The sequence below is a fragment of the Rhea americana genome, unplaced genomic scaffold (genome assembly GCF_003343005.1).
Source record: "Rhea americana isolate MKP2758 unplaced genomic scaffold, rheAme1 scaffold_9, whole genome shotgun sequence".
Classification (NCBI taxonomy): domain Eukaryota; kingdom Metazoa; phylum Chordata; class Aves; order Rheiformes; family Rheidae; genus Rhea; species Rhea americana.
This window is the reverse complement of record NW_028187088.1, coordinates 4,502,825-4,517,167: the sequence shown is the minus strand read 5'-3', so window position 1 is coordinate 4,517,167 and position 14,343 is coordinate 4,502,825. Positions and strand designations below refer to the sequence as shown.

At 38.9% G+C, this 14,343-nt stretch overlaps 1 protein-coding gene across 1 annotated transcript in view; it reads left to right on the top strand.

The window, feature by feature from the left end:
• PTPRO (protein tyrosine phosphatase receptor type O) overlaps positions 1-14,343 on the top strand; it is a 155,781-nt gene that overhangs the window by 121,595 nt on the left and 19,843 nt on the right. The window contains exons 12-17 of the mRNA XM_085324046.1: positions 385-505; positions 4,480-4,619; positions 7,003-7,135; positions 8,523-8,643; positions 10,117-10,185; positions 13,645-13,728. Of these exons, the coding sequence (XP_085180172.1) occupies positions 385-505; positions 4,480-4,619; positions 7,003-7,135; positions 8,523-8,643; positions 10,117-10,185; positions 13,645-13,728 (668 nt within the window). The remainder of the gene's footprint in view (positions 1-384; positions 506-4,479; positions 4,620-7,002; positions 7,136-8,522; positions 8,644-10,116; positions 10,186-13,644; positions 13,729-14,343) is intronic.

Here is a 14,343-nt window from a genome sequence, read left to right as displayed (position 1 = left end):
GTATATATAAGTCCCAYAAGTGGAGTCAAGTCTATGATTTGGTTAAACTTAGTTTGACATTTTGCAGAACTAGGAAAATCCAGATGCAAGAGTATTCTCAGCGATGCTGTAAGSGAGTTTTTCTTTCCTCTTTACATTTTCACTGATTGTATAGAAAATGCAGTCTGAGATTGTCTTACCTCTGCATTGTGGTTTTCTATTGAGCATTATGATTTTCTTGTTGATGTCAGTGGGAAGTGGGAAGTTCATTTAGCAAGTTCAGAGTATGCAGAAAATATCTGCTGTGATGCACAGAATTCTCTCTGTASTACATTAAGTGATCAGATTAATTTTACAAGAAGGGTATCTGCTTTGGGTAATATTTAGTGTCTATGATTACTGCAGGTAACACGCAATGTGATGACTGCAGTGTTGAGCTTGCCTCCGGGGGACATTTACAACCTTTCAGTGACTGCTTGTACTGAAAGAGGCAGCAATACTTCCCTGCCTCAGCTTGTGAAATTGGGTAAGAATATGCTTACGTGTTTGTTAAACTGTAAACTCACTTCAGTATAGAAGTAGCTCTGTCAGCACATTCAGCATCTTCATCATTTCAGAGTCATGTATCTGTGTCTGCATTTTTTTGGAAAGTTGTAATTTTCACCTCATCTTGCTATGAAGATAATCTCGTTCATGTGTGTGAAACTACCAAGACTGGCAGAATCTGCCCAGAAGTGGAAACAGGAGGATGGAAATCTCTTAATGCTTCTCTGGGAGAACAACCCTGATGCATAATTATTTCCCTAAGAAGGTTTCAGGAATTGAGATTCAGACTACGCAGCTGAACTTTTCAATACAAAGCAGAACGCTTCTTGGGTTTGAGAAGCCTATTTATGGGTCTCAACTCTGTCTCTCAGTCTGATTTCTTGTCTCTTCATCTCTTCCTCTGGGTAATTCCRTGGTCCTCCATCACTGAAAATGTGAGTACTCCTTAAGCAAAAATTAGTGACAGTATTCTTTATAAAAAGCAGCCTAATTCATGGCTGTGGGACCCACCATCATTCWTACAGAAATATGTATACTGTATTCTGAGAAACAAAAAAAATGAAGAATCTGATCCTTTAGAAGAGAAGGACTTTCAAATRCAACTTTCTCCCCAGCATCTCCCTTTACCTCTAAAGAAGATGAGACAGTACAGCACAGTTTTTACAATACTTTTACATGCACATAAAATCCTTGAGCCCTAGGTACCCAAAGCAGTGAAATTATGAAGTGTGCTTAACTGCTTTTACAGGCATTAACTCTGCTGTGAAGACAGGTAAGGATGAGTTAGTGACTTCAAACTATATTATGTTCTCTACCTACGTAATAAACCTTTATTGAGTGATAGTGAAAGGAGTAAACTTAAAGAACTCCACAATTCCTGATTGAATTAGAGGTCTTGAAGCAATTATCTATTCTGCTTTCCAAATAATTCTCTGTTACTCAAATCTCTTGAACAGTGTTGGGGCAAGCARTGCAGTCGCAAGAATCTGAAGTTCTTTGAAACCAAAAGAAAGGACAGAAATTCGAAGGATATAGAAAAATTCCATAATTTTTTTTTCTTTCTTGTGCAAGGCCTGTCCACTGCTTGCCCTATGTGTGCATACAGTTAAGTGTGTGTGTTTGCTCCCAGGACTGAGTGGGTGGATGTGTGTGTAGATATATCCCCCAAACACCATTATGAAAACATTTTAGGGTGAGTACTTGGAAACAMCAGTTAGCTTATCTTTCAGGCAGGTCCATGAGTGTCATGTATTATTCATGCTGTACACTGTGCAGCCTAGTTATATCTTCCAATTCTTTGCTTATGAACAGGGAAAACAGCAAGTGGTGAGTGCAGGCATACTCTTATTGAACTGTTATGGTTATTTTGCTCTTGTTTTTTTGGTCTTTTATTGATCAAAAAAAAAAACCACAGAAATTGAATGATTCAGTTTCAATAAATCACTTCTAGACACTGCTTCTTTTTTTATTATTTCCTTTATGCTGTTTGCATTTTGAATARACAAAGGTAAGGATATTTTACCAGAGGTTTTTCTTTTCTGTTTCTGAGGGAGCACTGAGAGTTGTAATTGGAAGTAGTAGGAACTGATTCTAAGTGATAGACGACGCAGCACTTGGCASTCACTTAAGGGCTCCTGCCAAATGTTCTTTCCTCCATGATGTTTGCTTCATCCTGGCAAATTTCCACTTACAGACAAATCAAGCCATTTGCTGCAGGCAAAAGGAGGATGTGCCTGGAATGATGCCCAAATATAAAACTCATATTTTAATTGAGATCATTTTTTTATCTTGAATAGGGAATGGAATGTGTTTCTGAGTCTAGGAGCAGATATACTGGGGGAAATTAAGGGAGAGGGAAACTTTCCCATGTAATTCTGGGGCAACATGTACCCTGCAGTCCATGTGACAAGGAAGAAGCCATGTACTGTGCCCCAGTCCCTACCCTACTCTCCTTAACTTGCTCCCCATTGCCAATATGATCATGGCAGCCTCCAACCCTAAAACACTGATCTGTTTGTCTGAGGATCAGATGCTTCACCAAAATGTCTATAACCTCTCGAGCAAGTCATTTATGCGTTTATGCCAGGTTTTTGATGGCAAATCKTACACATCACATCCATGTTCATCCGACAGTATCTCAAGAAATTATTTGCAAAGGAAAAAAAAGAAGAGCAAAATGTTGTATGTGTTACTAGAAACTTCCAGACAGCAAAACATTTAACATGCATAGAGACTGGGGATGAGATTCCGTGTTCACCTATGCCATGATGACAGGAGAATAACTCTGTGCTGATGAGGGAATTTCAGTAAATTCCTACTTCTCACCTTGTTTGATGGTTTTCTTAGAGCCTCAGTATCCTGGAATAAGCTCATTGCTTGAGAATGCCAAATTTCATTAAATATCACTAGATTACAAAATGTGCAAACTCTGGAGAAGAGCTTGGAAATGTACATCCCAAACTTTCTGCCTTCCAAAGGCAAACAAAAGGAGCCCAGGATGCCTGAGACTGAAAGTTTGAGATTGAGGGATTCAGTATCCCTCGTATGAAGCCATCAGGATCAAAATCAGGAGCAAGCAAGGTCTTTAAATACTCTTGGGAAAAGGTATATCTTAACATTACACACACACAAAAAAAAAGGAGCTAGGCTGTTCTCTTCCTGAGCGCCTTAGGGTTTCCTTTCGTGTTCCCCTATGCTTTCAGTCTGCCACGGTAGCTCSAGCGGACATTGCAGTGATAAAGGACCTCCACTAGAGGTCAGATGTTACCTCTCAATGACGGTTAGCAAGACCACCGCAGTAAATGAAGATGAAGGATGGGCTTCCAAAGAGAGAACCAAGACGGTCTTCTCAGGCATTGTGGATGCTTTAGGYTGCAGATTCAGATCCTTGTTTCATGGCTAGGACATTAATTTCCTCAGTGGAAATGAATGGGAGTGTTTCACCTCAGGATATCCCTCACCATCATTCCTAGGAGGGCCCCTAGAATCACGCTCTCCCAAGCCCTTCCCAGTGCCAGGAACAAAGCTAATGGAAAAGGCTAGAGCTAGCACTATATGGTCATTTGAAAGCCCATGTTAACAAATCTGAGGTGGGCCAGACTAGCAGATTCCTACTTCCATATCCCTAGCCCCTTAGGCTTTCCAAGACTTTGCATTTGAAGTAGAATTTTCCCCTTTTGTCATTTTATTTCACCTAGGATATGGCAATAACCTTCCTATGAAAGGATTCATTTCCTTCTCCTTCTCATGGAGGAACCCCAGTCCCTTGAATATGTTAGCAGATTGACAACTGATCCAGCAAAACAGAAACAAAAGTAAACTACTCAGAGAACTTGRAGGTCTGGACCTTAGGATTCAGTAAGGATGAGATCTCCTTATGCAGCTAACAAAAATAGGTGCAGCTCTGATGGCCATAAAATGATAACATGCAAAATATCAGACTGGAAGATTTTTTTTAACTGCTAATTGACTAAACATTTTCTCTGATGAAATTATTATTGTTATTAATGTAGATAATGTTCACTTGTGGGAGGCTACTTCTTGATTGCCTTCTGGGGCAGGACTTGCAAAGCAGCACTTTCTCACCCAGAATGTGTTACTAACAGGTGGACTGCCTGGTGGTTTGTTTCTGCAAACCTCTTCCTATTAATGAGTATGCTGATCATCCCAAAGCAAAGACTCTASTGAAAAGGGAAGTGAAGAAATTATCCAACTGTCCAAACAGAGAACAGTTTAAATAAGGAAGAAAAACTGAGACACTTCACAATCTTCCTGTTTTACATTGGTAGCTTATCATTATGCGAGGCAAAGTTTTACATTGGCAGGCTTTATCTGAAGGAAATGAAAGACAGAAGGCATCATGCGTTACCTTCATCTTTGTTTGATGCTTCCCCTTCTTGATTGTCCAGAGACTTAAAGACAAACATATTAAAATGAGATTTTCCTCTTCACCAGAACCAGCACCTCCAAAATCACTGTTTGCTGTCAATAAGACTCAGACTTCAGTGACTCTGCTGTGGGTGGAAGAAGGAGTGGCTGATTTCTTTGAAGTCTACTGCCAGCAGGCTGGATCTGCTCAAGAAACAAAAGTTCAGGTATGTAGTTGYCTCTTCTTTGGCTTCTCTTCTTCATTTCTGAAAAGCAGATCTGGACCTTGCGTCTTTCTCTTTTGTTCTCTATTGCTTAGCATTTGTGTATAAAGCCTTATTAAATTAGAGGGTCAGTACACATGTTCGGTCATTAAACAAAAGTTACCAATGCAGTTAAGAATTAAACTTGTAAGATCTAAGCTACTAAAGCATTTGGAATGCTGAAATATTGAGATCCTTCAAAATATTTAGATTGGTCTTGTTGACCAGCACTAAAAAAAAAAAAAAAAAAAAAAAAAAAAAAAAAAAAAAAAAAAAAAAAAGAAAGAAAGAAATCAAGCAAGCCCAAATAAGAGATTATAACCGGTTGGACAGAAGTTGTGTACATCTAACACATCCAACAAAATTTCAATTGATGGCTCTAATACACTGCAAAACCTCAAAGGCCACAAARCTAAGGGCATTTCAATGAGCAGGAAAGGAAAAGTGATGAGATAGCTTGACAAGGAATAGGAAAGTAGATGTATTTTGGCACTATGGAGGCTGGATCTTTTTGCAGAATCTGATTGTCTCTGGCTTACCTTTTGTCTGTTCTTGAGGGCTGTTAACTTCAGTTGGGTAGGATCCTTACTGTTATTCAAAGAGTACCTTTATGTTGCAAATGTGGCTACTGCTCAGACATTTGGTGCCTCTTAGGATAGTTCCTTCYGCGCTAACCTACTCTGCTTTGCTAATGAGCCTCCTTTTCTCTCTGTCCTTTTAGGTACCTGTGCTCTGAGTGTTCAGACTGATAATGCTAGCTCTGCGAAATGTAGGAGCTGTAGTAATTTTGAATCCTTGAGACTCAATGCTGTGCAACATCTGAGGTTTATTTTGAGATTTAGTTGATGGTCTAGTGATTACATGATTACATACCATGAAACATCATTCTCTTATGGGGTTACTCATACATAATGGGAAATCATTTCAGGAAAAAAATAGAAAATAACCCACTTGGCTTATCCCAAAGGAAACATATATACTGTTTAACCCTGTGTAAGACTTGCTTGTGAATTATCTAATATTTTGTTTAAATTGAGAAGGGCGTGGACTACAGAAAAATTCATTTTAATCTTTTGAATAATTCAGATTCCACACCTGGCTTTCTGCTTTTTCACAGTGAATAACAAAAGATCACAAAGTTATTATCCACCTAGCAGAGATTCAGAATAATGATGCGATTAGGCAAGGAAGGTACACAGGATTTGCAGCTGCAGTTTGGGGCAGATAACTTTTAAGAACATCAGGAGAAGACTACTCTATTTAGCAGGAACTTCAGGGGGGTTCCCATTTGTTGATGTAAACATCTAGCACTGGGAAATACAAAGAGATTATCAACTTACTTCTCACTACATTCATCACACTCTCCTCTGTCTTCTTGAAGAAAGGGGAAGGGCTCAGTAATCCTATTTGAACCATTAGGAAGAGATGCTTTCCCACCAGACTGGTGAAAATTCTTTTTCCAATACTTTCCATGCTAATTAAATGAACATTTTCATCCCTTTCCTCTATTTTTAAATAAGCAAAAGAAAAAGCAAATCTTTCCAGGTTTAAACATTCTGGATTTAATAATTTAAATTTCCCAAAGGAGAAAATGGAAAGAATCCAACCAACTCCAGTTGCCAAACTTTGGCCTCCTTTCAGCTGAGGGTATCAAATTCTCTTCCATTATACTCAAGTACATGTGATTTTTGTCTATGTAACTGACCTCAGAATTGCACTGCAACAGAAACCCTTGTAAGTCTAGAAGTTGTTCATGACTGAAARCAGGCCATTGCAAAAATCCTACACTCTGGGCTTGCTGCAGGATCTCACACTCTGCAGCTGGAATGCGTTCATAAAGCTTCTTCTTGTTCCTTTTCTGAATCACTAGCTCAGTGTCCCTGCTATCACGTCTGCAAACCACCTTTGATTGTGCTGGAGAATATAGAAAAGCTTTTCCAGACCTTACAGACTTAGGTTCTTCAGTCAGTGCATTTTTTGTAGTTGTGTTCTTTTGCCATATAGAATCATAGAATGGTAAGGTTGGAAGGGACCTCTGGAGATCATCTAGTCCAACACTCAGCGTAGCCCCRTATGGGGATTGAGCCCATGACCTTGGCATTAGCAGCACCACGCTCTAACCAACTAAGCTAAACGTTCCAGCTTAATCAGCATTTATAAAATTTCTTTGTACCTGTCTGGCTAGCTGCCTCTTTTTGATGAGTATCTTCTGTAGGTTTCCAGGAGTTGACTTCTTTCACCAGATCTAACTTTATCTGGACAAATTCATGGGTAGAGAGAGAAGCATTGATTTGTGGTGTTATATTTACAGGAGACAAACTCTTGCATATTTTTCCCATGTCTGTAGGAACCTATCACTGTCTCATCACATGTAGTGACAATCTCCAGCTTAATCCCTGCCACTTCTTACAACTGCAGTGTGACCACCTTCAGCCACAATAGTCCCAGTGTCCCTACTTTCATTGCTGTCTCCACTATGGGTAAGTAGCACTTCCCTGTTGCTTCTTTCTTCTCCAGTTGCAACATCTGTGTTTCCTTGATTTTTGAAACTGCTCTCGGTTATGCTGGCAGCAGAGGTTATGCGTCACTGAAGGGCTGCCAGTTGTGGATGGGATGGGGAAGCAACTTGAAAAGAGTTTTAGAAAAATCTCTGTTGAGGGGTTGACTTGAAAAAAATTAATCTATTGGCTCAATGCTCTATTGGATTTTGGAAGTCAGAGTTCTAGTTTGCGGTTTCAAAGCTGAACATCAGGGTACTGCCTGATGACAGTCACAGAGAAAAATTTCCCCTCAGCCAAGCCCAAACAAAATAAGGGTAGAGTCACATTTACAAGCTGCTAAGGAGAAACCTTGCTTTCTGCTTTCAGCAAGCAAGTGGGGACAAGGTGGGAAAGAAGGAGAAAGGCAACTGAGGGATCTTGAACAGTCACACTTTGAAGGAAGAGCCCCCAGTGGAGTCTCCTCTGGCATGTCATGAAGACTGACTCTTTGCTGACACTGAAGAAAGAGTATCCCTGTTGTGCTACCCAGAGCATTAAACTTTTCTTTAGAATCTCCCCTTCAAAATAATTAAAGCCRTCTCTGCTTAGTTAGCATGTCATGTATTTTAGTCAGTGGTCCTACATTACATGTACTACCCAACATCCAGATTCAGTGCCTAGTACTTAGCTTAAAAGTCTCCTTGATTTTTAGTTTGAAAAAATGTTTCTCTGAACTACTGTGGATGTAAAGTTATTCCGAGCAAGTTTAGCGGGGAGGGTTTCTTCTTATAAAATGAGCAGAATAAGGTATCTGTTCTCAGGTTAGTACAATTAATAAGCATGATTATGTGGAACAAAAATAAATCACGGTTTTGTTATTGGGAACTGATTCCAGCTCTTATATAAAACAGAATATTTTGTTAAAATTTATTTACCAATGCCTTTCAATCATTTTCAGCCCATATATCAACAGAATCTCTGATACTTTATTTCATTTTGGGGGTTAGAGAAGGTATAGATTATTGCTGAAGAACAATTTAACAGGAGTTGAATTGTATTTTGGAGACACAAATGATGATGAATACTTGCATTTTATTTTTTATTCTCCCTCTTGTCTTGTTTTACAAATGTCAGTTCAAGGGRAAAAAAAAATCAGAACATGCCGAAGCTTAAAAACAAGCCACAGTGAAGTCATTTCCCCAGGAAAATTTTATAAGGGCAGTAACCRGTCAAAAACTCCCTTTAGCTCTAGTGGTAGATTTTTCTCTCTGTAACACTCCCAGGTGAATGAGAACAGTTCAAAAAAAAAATATCAATAATGAGCAAAAAAATATACCTTTCYGCTTTTCTGAATTGAATAACCAAGAGCCATTGTTTGTGTGTACAGTCACTGAGATGAATCCCAACGTAGTGGTAATCTCTGTGTTAGCCATCCTAAGTATCCTTCTGATTGGACTGCTGCTAGTGACTCTTGTTGTACTCAGAAGAAAACATCTGCAAATGGCCAGGTAAGTCCAGTTTTATGCTCATTCCAAAATGTTCAGACAACAACGAACACATCACAATGATGGTTGCAATTGGGGATGCCTATGTGATGGGTGATGCTCAAGATGTTTGTGAACAGGCTACCTTAAAAAAAGTTGTCTTGCTGCCATTTGGGACTCCCTCTATCTACTTTAATTCTTGGCTTGAGTTATAAGCCTCAACTTCAGCTCCTTTTGAATTTTGCTGGATTGGGTCAATAAGAAGTGCACTCACTTATCATAAAGGGAACCTCAGATCAGGGACCTAAAGGACAATTGGGGTCTGAGGCAGCTGGGCATGAGCAGAATATCAAAATGCTTTTGCAAATCTGTCATATGGTTTGGATTTTTCCTATCACCAGACAGGATTTTTAGTTCATCAGGTCCTGGATGCTGCATTCCAGAGGCTGTGGATGGTCCTTAGGCTTGCATATTCTCCAAACCCTCCATATATGGTTCACCTACTGAGTAAAGCATCTTGAAGTCTTTGTCTTTCTATAATCTATAAATATATTTTAGCTTTCCCCACTATGTCAGGGAAAAAATGATTTAATTTCAAAAATTTATGTTAAGAATTGTCTACTTGGCTACCTAGCAGATACTGCATTTTATGAGTTGTGTCTTGGCTGAATATTCCATACAACAGATGACCACATCACAGACTTTTCAGGCCATCTATTTAAGTGAACATTATGTTGTTTGCTCCTTTTACACATAATTCGTTCTGGGAAAACCCCAGCTAAATGAGTTTTTTGCATGCAGCCCAAAGCTTTTTCTTTCTCACTTCCTCACTGCTTCTGCTACAGAAGATAAAGACCTCAGGAGGAAACTAAAAAAATAAATGAAGTGAGGAGCTGCAAGCAATTGTTTATTTAAATCAAGGAAGCAAAAACAGTCAAGTCGGTTTATCATATACAGCTGAAAATAATGGACTTCTCATTAACTCTTTGGAACAAGACTCAGGAAATTCATCTTTTACACTGTTCCTTTGTGAACTCAGAATTACCATGCTGCTGTTGTAAAATGGAGACAATTATGTATCTTCTCCTTAAAGGAGTTGGAACAGTTAATATTTATATATAGAATATATATATATATAGAGAGAGAGAGAAAAGTGAATATTTAGTATGAGTACTGAGACAGGCAACTAGTGCTATAAAAATCACAAATCTGGATAGAAAGTGAGATCTATTTAAAGTCTTTAGCAGCACCTTTTCCTTGTTTCCTTCTTTTACAGATTATKAGGAAACTTGATCTCAGGTAGTGTTGAGTGTCTACTGGTTTTGGAGGGCTATGTCAACTGATTTCAGTTATGTGTATCGCACATTATCTTGTAGACGTAGTCACAAGTGTGAGTGCTCAGCAGTTCTGAGAAAGATCTCCAAGACATCTCTGTTTAATCAACATCATTGCAAGCACTGTGAATCCAAAAATTATAATCTTGTCTTCCTGAAACAGGGAGTGCGGGGCTGGAACCTTTGTCAATTTTGCATCATTAGAGAGAGATGGAAAGCTTCCCTATAATTGGTGAGTGTTTTGAAACAAAGCTTTTAATCGTTTCCCCATCCCTGCTTTCTAGCGAGTATGATCTTTAAGTGCTTAATTTTTATGTGATCACTCTCACTGTTTAAGATAAAGCTACTTTACCTGTTATTTTAGTATTTCATTTCTTTGAATGATGACTCAAAACTATATATTCCGTCACCTGCTATTTTTAAGAATTAATGATGTATAGCCTGTGTCAACCTTTTTTCCCCCTTTTTTAGACACATATTTCCTAAAATAACACAMGGATAGAAATTTGATCTACAAATCCACTAGCAGGTCCATAAAGATATATTTATATCCAGGAATAAGCTTGCCTACAGATGACCAATTAGTAACTGTTCTCATGCAGTGCCATTAGTTAATTTTTCCTTGTATTACAAGACCATTCAGGGCAAGCCAACTCAAACATTTAGTGTAACTTTGCGCTCAGTGCTGCTGAAATGACTGGAAGAACAACATATTCTTGCTAGTCTGGAAAACCACCTACTAGAGTTGCAGGCACTGACTATGGATTCCAAGCCATCACTAACTCCATGTATCGTTTAAGAGAAGTATTTGAACAAAGTCTGTAGGATTAGCTTTTACAGAAGAAAAAGTGCCTTAAGCACTCCTTGACTGGCCGCCAGTGTGGTCATTCGCATTCATGTTCTTGTTAAATGAATGGGCGCTAGTGACTGACCTGGTGTTTAATCTTCTGTGAGGCAGCTGTTAGCAATCTATGCAAAAAGACCAACATCTTTCAAGGCAAGTCTAAACACAGATATTTAAAAGCGTACTGCGGCCATCTGAAAGACTGCTCAAGTGTGTAGGAAGAAGGAAATATGAGACTTGCTTTTACATCCATGCTCAGCTGTTGACAGCCAAGACGTTGGTGCACTTGGAACTGCTTCCACGACCTCGTGGGACGCAGTCTGCCAACAAGGACAGGATTAAATGGATTGATACTGCACCAAAACAAGCCTTTACTAATAAGCATGCAAACTGAACTAACAAGCCCGGCAAATCCYGTCAATACCTCACAGTGCTGCTAATTAACTGGATATTAAACAAGCTTCRCTTGCTTGGTCTAGCATTAACAGCAGCCAGCTGTATCCAGTAGAAACTAATCTCTTTTTCAGTTTCTCCTACTTGGACTATGTTAATAGCAATGAAGGCAGAAGATCAAACGCTCTTGTTAATTAAAGATCCAAGCTTGAATCAAATGATTAAACTAGTAACAGATGTTATTAAAACCAGCAAAGGCTTTTTTTTTTTTAATGGGAAGAGGAATTAGTTAATAGGTTTGAATGTGTAAGTGAAGGATCTTTTTGCTTAATTTAGTGTATGTATATGTATGTACATTCATTTATATAATTACATATATAAGTATATATAAAAATGTATTTGAAAAAAAAAATCCTGTTGAATATCTCATGTATTTCAGTAACTGAAACCAGTGTGGCTAGATTTATGGTTCTGACTACTCTGAGTTAATAAAGACATCCCCTTTTCTGTACCTCCATTGCCTTCTGAGGGAAAAGCCCAGGCTTACCTCAAGACCAGATGCACTGTCTGTCCAGACAGCAGAGGGGGAACTGTTGCCTGAAAGACAGGCAGAAGAATCAAAAAATCTGTTTTGCTTGGGGTCATTCCAGGGACATAATAAGAGTGGCACAGGCCTATCTGCTGATTGATGAAGAAATGTCAGCTCAGCAGAGTTTTCATGATTTGGCCAATCTCTGCATCTCTCTCTCGTTTTAGTTAAATAAAAATTTTTGGTACATCTCAGCAGCAGAGGAAAGCTATGTAATTCCAGGTAGACAGGGAAATTTTATTTTTTGAGTGATTGCATATTTTTCAGTTATTGAGTAAAAACAGTTTCTTTAGATGCTAAGAGTTGCTAAATGTGCACCGTGAGCTCCARACATATTAGCCTGTGCTTTGGTATAGCATGGAAACTTCCCTTGATGATGCAATGATGAAAGAAAACATGGGCTTAAATAATGCCTTCTGCCTGTGTAGGCAAGATGAAGTAAAAACTCTGGAAAACCTCACTTGGGATATCCTGAATGAAAGGCAATTTTAGTATCTTGGCAACAAAAATCACTTTTTTCTTCTAAGCCTAATGGAAACCTCTCAGTGGCACCAGAGCTCTACTTACGCAAGGCCAGGTTTCATCTTCAGTCTAGTSCCATAGAAACTCTCAGCGGTTAAACCATGAAGTCCACTTTGTGCAATCATTCTGGGACATGCTTAGCTGGAAAGCTGAACTGCTGTGCTGGCTGCGCTGGTGCTGACYCCAGAGCACAGAAGAGTTGCCCGCATCCCTGGTGATCTTACTAGTTTTGGTGCTCATTTTTAGAGGGAGATGCTGGCCAGCAGGACTGTTGGGAAACGTGCCCTTTGCAGGGCCACGCACAGGGCTTCTGCTGCCGGCTGAGCCACCAGAGCCGTACCAACGTCAAGGGAAGCTGCCCCTCGGAAGCTGCCCTGTTTTCTGCTCAGCAACAACGTGCGCACAAGTATTACCAGCAGTTTCCACTGGGTGGGCAGACGTTTCCCATCACAGCTTTGAGATTAACAGTAGCGATAACTGCAGCAGGGGTGACTTGCTTTCCAGTGAAAACACATATCTATTAACTTCTTATTAGGCAAGACTACTAAAAAAAGAAATTTTACCTCCTGTTTCCTCTTTAGAACAGTTCTGTGAACATGGTCAGTATTACTTTTAAGGCGTTACATTTTCTGACGCGATGGAGGAGGGAAGGAGGCTGTATTTAGCAAAAATCCTACTACTGAGGCAGTTTCTGTTCAAGTTTCATGGATTCGTTAAAATTCTCTCACCTAGGAGAGAATTTAAAGCATCTAAAGAGGCAACTCTCTGCAAAAGCTCTGTGGCCTTTTTCAGAAATCTGACACAATAGGGAGCAAGAGATATTGGCATGATACTAATTTAACTCTGGTATAGATGTTCCTGCTGACATCCACAGGATTACTTTCAGGAACAAGTGTGGTGGATTATAATGGTTACATGTAGTGCAGATAAAATATATCTGTCCTGAAATAGCTCAAAACGTCAAGAAAATAGGTTTTGCACCACTTAAGTAATGAACACAGGCCTATGGATGAAATTTTCAATACATTTCAGTCTCTGAAAATCTGCCATTGTGTAAATTAACATTGTTTTAAAATAGTAGGCCTGAATCAATACCATAAAACACGTTTATTTTGATCACATAGAATTTTATTGTGGACAGCTGAAAATACTACAAAGGATCTCAGCTTGAGGAGCAAAAATTCTGTGGCTGCTAGTAATAGTCTCGTAAAGAAACTAAGAGGAAGCTTATATGGGTTTAGCTTGTTTTTGAAATAGGATTTGCTGTTCTCCTGACTTCTGTTTGTCTTACTAACTCTGCTCACTTTTTCATCTTTATGTATGTTATTTATTGATGCTCACAGGCGTAGAAGTGTATTTGCTTTCCTAACTCTGCTACCCTCATGCCTTTGGACTGATTATCTTTTGGCATTTTATATTAATCCTTGGTAAGTGATTTACTTGTTTTTTCCCATATGCAATGTCTAAACAACGTTAATTTCCATTAATTACATGAAAAATGTGTGGTAGCTTTGTTTTCAAATGGGTTGAAGCTCTTTAAGTTATAATTTTCTTGTTCTAGACCATGGATTGGAGAGGATGTGGGTATCAAAGTATTTGCTACCCTGCTTTATCTATTGTATGTCTGTTTATGCTCCAACCCATTTTGGCGTTAAAAAGCTAATTTTATGATAGGTGTCTTATTCATTTCATTGTTCTCTCTTTGCAATTTTTGCCACCTCATTACAAACCCTGGCTTCTTCTGCCCCAGTTATTCACCTTTTCATTGCTTGGYGTGCTGCTGCTGCTTTTCTCATACTAAAATTGCTTGATATTGCCCTACCTGTTTGTGTGTGATGTCTTTAAAGGTGCAGTCAGTCTCCTGATATCAGCAAAGTTTTACTTTTGGAAATACCAATTTCCTGAGATCCCACATAGACTAGCATTTCCCAAGCACAAAAGTTGAGTCACTGTGTGTTTGTGTGTGTGTGTGTGTGTATTTGTTTAATACTTTCATCTATAAACAGTTTTTAAAGTCTTAGTAATTGACTGATTGGTGTTTT